The 8,279-nt window shown below is 37.7% G+C and overlaps 1 protein-coding gene across 1 annotated transcript in view; it reads right to left on the bottom strand.

Moving 5' to 3' along the window:
* Positions 1-416: 416 nt before the first annotated feature.
* The window catches only part of LOC139419150 (receptor-type tyrosine-protein phosphatase delta-like), a 228,172-nt gene continuing 220,309 nt past the window's right edge, over positions 417-8,279 (bottom strand). Inside the window, exons 37-40 of the mRNA XM_071169124.1 lie at positions 4,834-4,959; positions 4,551-4,705; positions 4,159-4,294; positions 417-590 (exon numbers count right to left, since the gene is read on the bottom strand). Of these exons, the coding sequence (XP_071025225.1) occupies positions 522-590; positions 4,159-4,294; positions 4,551-4,705; positions 4,834-4,959 (486 nt within the window). The 3' untranslated portion in view covers positions 417-521. The remainder of the gene's footprint in view (positions 591-4,158; positions 4,295-4,550; positions 4,706-4,833; positions 4,960-8,279) is intronic.

Here is an 8,279-nt window from a genome sequence, read left to right on the forward strand (position 1 = left end):
TTCCCCTGTGAATGAAGTGAGTTCCCCTAACTGTCTACCTTTACCATGTAAAGACTTGTTCCCCTGTGAATGAAGTGAGTTCCCCTAACTGTCTACCTTTACCATGTAAAGACTTGTTCCATTATCAATCCATTGAATCCTCAATCCATTGTTAAGTAGTGCCAGTTCGCGTCCAAAATGGTGCCTTATTCCCTATATAATGCACAAAGTAGTGCACTTCTGACTGAGTAGTGAGTGGGTTTGGGTTGGGGTCTGGAGGTATCCCCCGGTCAGACACGCAAATATGGCTCAGTTTAGGTGCTCGTTTTGGGGGAGGAGTGGCGCCATGGGTGCCCTGCCCTCTGGAGGTGGTGCAGGCCTAATCTCAAATGGCCCCTATTCCCTGTGTAGCGCACTAATCAGTGGTGCACTACTTTTGAGTGTAAACACTGGGCCAAAGAAGTGAGAATACACTGTGGTGTAAAGTAGTGCACGACACAGGGAGTTAGGGTGTTGTTTGGGACGTAGGCCAGAGGGAGGGATTATGTTGCATAGTGGTCGAAGCTACCCAGATACTCCAGACCGGCCCGGTAACAGAACTGGTACTGGTCCTGAAACAAACAGATCAACAACAACACACCTATTACAATCATCATCAACAACAACAACAACACACCTATTACAATCATCAACAACAACAACAACAACATACCTATTACAATCATCATCAACAACAACAACAACATCATACCTATTACAATCATCATCAACAACAACAACATCATACCTATTACAATCATCATCAACAACAACAACAACATCATACCTATTACAATCATCATCAACAACAACAACAACACACCTATTACAATCATCATCATCAACAACAACACACTGATTACAATCATCATCAACAACAACATCATACCTATTACAATCATCATCAACAACAACAACATCATACCTATTACAATCATCATCAACAACAACAACAACACACCTATTACAATCATCATCATCAACAACAACACACCTATTACAATCATCATCATCAACAACAACAACAACAACATACCGATTACAATCATCATCATCATCAACAACAACAACATCATACCTATTACAATCATCATCAACAACAACAACATCATACCTATTATAATCATCATCATCAACAACACACCTATTACAATCATCATCAACAACAACAACAACAACATACCGATTACAATCATCATCAACATCAACAACAACAACATACCGATTATAATCATCAACAACAACAACACACCTATTACAATCATCATCAACAACAACAACATCATACCTATTACAATCATCATCAACAACAACAACATCATACCTATTACAATCATCATCAACAACAACAACATCATACCTATTACAATCATCATCAACAATAACAACATCATACCTATTACAATCATCATCAACAACAACAACATCATACCTATTACAATCATCATCAACAACAACAACATCATACCTATTACAATCATCATCAACAACAACAACATCATACCTATTACAATCATCATCAACAACAACAACATCATACCTATTACAATCATCATCAACAACAACAACATCATACCTATTACAATCATCATCATCAACATCATACCTATTACAATCATCAACAACAACAACATCATACCTATTACAATCATCATCAACAACAACAACATCATACCTATTACAATCATCATCAACAACAACACACCTATTACAATCATCATCAACAACATCATACCTATTACAATCATAATCAACAACAACACACCTATTACAATCATCATCAACAACAACAACAACACACCTATTACAATCATCATCAACAACAACAACATCATACCTATTACAATCATCATCAACAACAACAACATCATACCTATTACAATCATCATCATCAACATCATACCTATTACAATCATCATCAACAACAACAACATCATACCTATTACAATCATCATCAACAACAACACACCTATTACAATCATCATCAACAACAACAACATCATACCTATTACAATCATAATCAACAACAACACACCTATTACAATCATCATCAACAATAACAACATCATACCTATTACAATAATCATCAACAACAACAACATCATACCTATTACAATCATCATCAACAATAACAACATCATACCTATTACAATCATCATCAACAACAACAACATCATACCTATTACAATCATCATCAACAACAACAACATCATACCTATTACAATCATCATCATCAACATCATACCTATTACAATCATCATCAACAACAACAACATCATACCTATTACAATCATCATCAACAACAACACACCTATTACAATCATCATCAACAACAACAACATCATACCTATTACAATCATAATCAACAACAACACACCTATTACAATCATCATCAACAATAACAACATCATACCTATTACAATAATCATCAACAACAACAACATCATACCTATTACAATCATCATCAACAACAACACACCTATTACAATCATCATCAACAACAACAACAACACACCTATTACAATCATCAACAACAACACACCTATTACAATCATCAACAACAACAACAACAACACACCTATTACAATCATCAACAACAACACACCTATTACAATCATCATCATCATCAACACACCTATTACAATCATCATCAATATACTACTAGTAGTAGCAGCCACAGTAGTAGTAGCAGTAGTAGTATTAGCAGTAGCAGCAGTAGCAGTACTAGCAGTTGTACTAGTAGTAGTAGTAGTAGTAGTAGCAGCAGTAGTGGTAGTAGTAGCAGCAGCAGTAGTAGTAGTAGTAGTAGTAGCAGTAGTAGTAGTAGTAGCAGCAGTAGTAGCAGTAGCAGTAGTAGTAGTAGTAGTAGTAGTAGTAGTAGTAGTAGTGGTAGCAGTAGTAGTACCAGCAATAGTAGTAGTAGTACCAGTAGTAGTAGTAGTAGTAGCAGTAGTAATGGTAGTAGCAGTAGTAGTAATATCAGTTGTAGTAGTAGTATCAGTTGTAGCAGTAGTAGCAGTAGTAGCAGAAGCAGTTGTATTAGCAGTAGTAGTAGTATCAGTTGTAGTAGTAGTAGTAGTAGTAGCAGCAGCAGTAGTAGCAGTAGTAGTAGTATCAGTTGTAGTAGTAGTAGTGGTAGTAGTAGTATCATTTGTGGTAGTAGTAGCAGCAGTAGTGGTAGCAGTAGTAGTAGCAGAAGCAGTACTAGTAGCAGTAGTAGTAGTATCTGTTGTACTATTAGTAGTAGTAGCAGCATCAGCAGTAGTAGTAGTAGTAGCAGTTGTAGTAGTAGCAGTAGTAGTAGTAGCAGTAGTAGTAGTAGTATCAGTAGTAGTAGTACCAGTTGTACTAGTAGTAGCAGCAGCAGTAGTAATAGCAGTAGTAGTAGCAGCATCAGCAGTAGAAGTAACAGTAGTAGTAGTAGTAGCAGTAGTAGCAGTAGTAACAGTAGTAGTAGTAGTAGTAGTAGTAGTAGTAGTAGTAGTAGTAGTAACAGTAGTAGTAGTAACAGTAGTAGTAGTAGTATCAGTTGTAGTAGTAGTAGTAGTAGTAACAGTAGTAGTAGTAACAGTAGTAGTAGTATCAGTAGTAGTAATAGTAGTTAGTAGTAGTAGTATTAGTAGTGGTGGTAGTAGTATTAGTAGTAGTAGTAGTAATAGTATCAGTAGTAGTAGTAGTAGTAGTACTAGTAGTAGTATCAGTAGTAGTAATAGTAGTAGTAGTAGTATTAGTAGTGGTAGTATTAGCAGTGGTGGTAGTAGTAGTAGTATTAGTAGTGGTAGTAGTAGTAGTAATAGTAGTAGTAGTAGTAGTACTAGTAGTAGTATCAGTAGTAGTATCAGTAGTAGTAATAGTAGTAGTAGTAGTATCAGTAGTAGTATCAGTAGTAGTAATAGTAGTAGTAGTAGTAGTAGTATTAGTAGTGGAAGTAGTAATAGTATTAGTAGCGGTAGTAGTATTAGTATTAGTAGTGGTAGTAGTAGTAGTAATAGTAGCAGCAGCAGTAGCTGGGCTGGTCAATCTCTGTAGATGTGGCCCAACAGTACAGACGCTACTAGTAGAAGTAGTAGTTCTCGTTCTCCAGACACACACCAAACCTAAACAGTTGACTTTAGGATTACTGAGAGTTGAATATCTCACCTCAGTTTGAACTGTAGCAGGTCTCTGTGTTCGCAGCATCTTGACAGTCTGGAAGATGTCCACTACTCCTTCATATCTCATCCTCTCCAGAACGATACTCAGAGTGATGAAGACCCCTGTCCTCCCCACACCAGCACTGACGGACCACACAGGACAACACCACGGATAAGATCACAAAATGGCTGCCGTGCCTCATGCATTTCTCTGTGAATAGCGCCACATGTAAATATGTTCTGTGTATATCTATTTTTATGTTTTTATTAAACATGTGCTTTATAAAAATCTGCTTGTTCAATGTTTGTACCTGTATTTTCAATATCAAAAAAACACACATCTGGAGTTCGGTGACATCAAGTCAGATTAAAGAGGCGTTGAGGGAGGCGGGACCTTACCTACAGTGCACCGTGATTGGTCCGTCCTGGCCAAACTGCTCTTTAGTTTTGTGCACCTGGCCAATGAAATCAATGAACCCCTCCCCTGACTTTGGCACTCCTTGCTCCGGCCAATCAGTGAACTGGAACTGACGAACCGTCCGAGACTGGCCGTCCTGGAAAAAAAAGAATCCACCAATCAGAACACAGGTTGATTAAACCACACAGTTTTACACTCACTCACTCACTCAGCAAAAACAGTTGTGAGAAATATCTGATCACAAACACTCCCTCCCCCACTCACCCTGGCGTCGGTGACTTTGAACTCTCGTAGGATGTACTGGGGCATGTTGTACTCAGCCATGGGGTCCACCACAAAGTACTGGTACCTGGCAGAACGCTCTGCTGGCCAGTACTGATGGCACTTCTCCTGTAGGGGGAGACACAATGAGGGTGCGTGTGTGTAACAGCCCCTACCTGGGCTCGAACCAGGGACCCTCTGCACACATCGACACCACCCACACTCAAAGCATCGTTACCCATCGCTCCACAAAAGCCGCGGCCCTTGCAGAGTAAAGGGGAACAACTACTTCAAGGCCTCAGAGCGAGTGACGTCAACGATTGAAACGCTATTAGCGCGCACCCCGCTAACTAGCTAGCTATTTCACGACGGTTACAATAACACACTAGCATGCTAACACTCACTCTCGGTTACATGTGTAAAAAAAAATATATATTTTAAAAAAATTGTGTGTGTGCGAATAAACCAATGTCCTGACATTTTATATTAATGTCCTGAAAAGGAAAATAAAAACTTTTTTTTCAGGTCCTGAATTTGTTCAAACGCAATTTTATGCTTAAGAGTTAGGTTTAGGGGTTTTAGGATTAGGGTTAGGGGTTTTAGGATTAGGGTTAGGGGTTTTAGGATTAGGGTTAGGGGTTTTAGGATTAGGTTTAGGGGTTTTAGGATTAGGGTTAGGGGTTTTAGGATTAGGTTTAGGGGTTTTAGGATTAGGGTTAGGGGTTTTAGGATTAGGTTTAGGGGTTTTAGGATTAGGGTTAGGGGTTTTAGGATTAGGTTTAGGGGTTTTAGGATTAGGGTTAGGGGTTTTAGGATTAGGGTTAGGGGTTTTAGGATTAGGTTTAGGGGTTTTAGGATTAGGGTTAGGGGTTTTAGGATTAGTTTTAGGGGTTTTAGGATTAGGTTTAGGGGTTTTAGGATAAGGTTTAGGGGTTTTAGGATTAGGGTTAGGGGTTTTAGGATTAGGTTTAGGGGTTTTAGGATTAGGGTTAGGGGTTTTAGGATTAGGTTTAGGGGTTTTAGGATTAGGTTTAGGGGTTTTAGGATTAGGTTTAGGGGTTTTAGGATTAGGTTTAGGGGTTTTAGGATTAGGGTTAGGGGTTTTAGGATTAGGTTTAGGGGTTTTAGGATTAGGGTTAGGGGTTTTAGGATTAGGGTTTAGGGGTTTTAGGATTAGGGTTAGGGGTTTTAGGATTAGGGTTAGGGTTTTTAGGATTCGGGTTAGTAGTTTTAGGATTAGGGTTAGGGGTTTTAGGATTAGGGTTAGGGGTTTTAGGATTAGGTTTAGGGGTTTTAGGATTAGGGTTAGGGGTTTTAGGATTAGGTTTAGGGGTTTTAGGATTAGGGTTAGGGGTTTTAGGATTAGGTTTAGGGGTTTTAGGATTAGGTTTAGGGGTTTTAGGATTAGGGTTAGGGGTTTTAGGATTAGGGTTAGGGGTTTTAGGATTAGGGTTAGGGTTTTTAGGATTAGGGTTAGGGGTTTTAGGATTAGGGTTAGGGTTTTGGGGGTTAAGGTTAGGTTTAATGCTAGGATTAGGTTTAGAGAAAATAAGATTTTTAACGGTCAAACATTTTTACACTACAAAAAGTCCTGAAATGTCACCAAAACAAAGCTGTGTGTGTGTGTGTGTGTGTGTGTGTCAGTGTTAATATTGTCATCAATAACTACAAGGAAAAATACTCGCCAACAACCTATTTTTCCTGACTGAAACTATGATGATGACGAGACCAGATGCCCTGGAGAAAAAAACTATAACTGTAACACATTACTTCTAATTTCAGTCGATGAAAATGTGACGAGACGAGAATTCCACGTTAGACTAATGGACATTTTAATTTGACATGAATCTACTTTTCATCCGTTTTGTCCAATCCTAATGCAGAATATTTAATGTAGGCCTCTCATTGGCAGAATTAAAGTTGTGTGATCTGACTGAGCTGATCTGACTGGCTCTCCCACACAGCTCCCAGGCGGTCTCATCAGTCACTCTTCAGTCTTTTGAACGGATGTGAAGCCAAGACACTGGACTTGTAACTAACCTCAACTAGAAACCTTGTTTACTCTCTTACTTACATTGTAACTAACCTCAACTCAAAACCATGTTTACTCTCTTACTTACATTGTAAGTAACCTCAACTAGAAACCTTGTTTACTCTCTTACCTACATTGTAACTAACCTCAACTCAAAACCATGTTTACTCTCTTACTTACATTGTAACTAACCTCAACTCAAAACCATGTTTACTCTCTTACTTACATTGTAACTAACCTCAACTCAAAACCATGTTTACTCTCTTACTTACATTGTAACTAACCTCAACTCAAAACAATGTTTACTCTCTTACTTACATTGTAACTAACCTCAACTCAAAACAATGTTTACTCTCTTACTTACATTGTAACAAACCTCAACTCAAAACCATGTTTACTCTCTTACTTACATTGTAACTAACCTCAACTCAAAACCATGTTTACTCTCTTACTTACATTGTAACTAACCTAAACTCAAAACCATGTTTACTCTCTTACTTACATTGTAACTAACCTCAACTCAAAACAATGTTTACTCTCTTACTTACATTGTAACTAACCTCAACTCAAAACCATGTTTACTCTCTCTCTCTTCATTTCATGTTGGCCATGTTTTGCTTCGATCACATCCGAAGCTTTATGTGCTGTTATTCATTCATCTGTGTTGCCGCTCTTGAGGACTGATAATAACTAAAACTAGACTAAAGTTGTCCAGAGTTTAAGAGGACTGATAAAAACTAAAACTAACCAAGGATGAGATGACTAAAATGCAACTGAAACTAAAAGGTATTTTAAGGCTAAAACTTCATCTAAAATGGCTGACACACAAACTAAAACTACATCTAAAATGGCTGACACACAAACTAAAACTACATCTAAAATGGCTGACACACAAACTAAAACTACATCTAAAATGGCTGACACACAAACTAAAACTACATCTAAAATAGCTGACACACAAACTAAAACTACATCTAAAATGGCTGACACACAAACTAAAACTACATCTAAAATGGCTGACACACAAACTAAAACTACATCTAAAATGGCTGACACACAAACTAAAACTACATCTAAAATGGCTGACACACAAACTAAAACTACATCTAAAATGGCTGACACACAAACTAAAACTACATCTAAAATGGCTGACACACAAACTAAAACTACATCTAAAATAGCTGACACACAAACTAAAACTACATCTAAAATGGCTGACACACAAACTAAAACTACATCTAAAATGGCTGACACACAAACTAAAACTACATCTAAAATGGCTGACACACAAACTAAAACTACATCTAAAATGGCTGACACACAAACTAAAACTACATCTAAAATAGCTGACACACAAACTAAAACTACATCTAAAAAGGCTGACACACAAACTAAAACTACATCTAAAATGGCTGAC

Source organism: Oncorhynchus clarkii, chromosome 10 (assembly GCF_045791955.1).
Source record: "Oncorhynchus clarkii lewisi isolate Uvic-CL-2024 chromosome 10, UVic_Ocla_1.0, whole genome shotgun sequence".
Classification (NCBI taxonomy): Eukaryota; Metazoa; Chordata; class Actinopteri; order Salmoniformes; family Salmonidae; genus Oncorhynchus; species Oncorhynchus clarkii.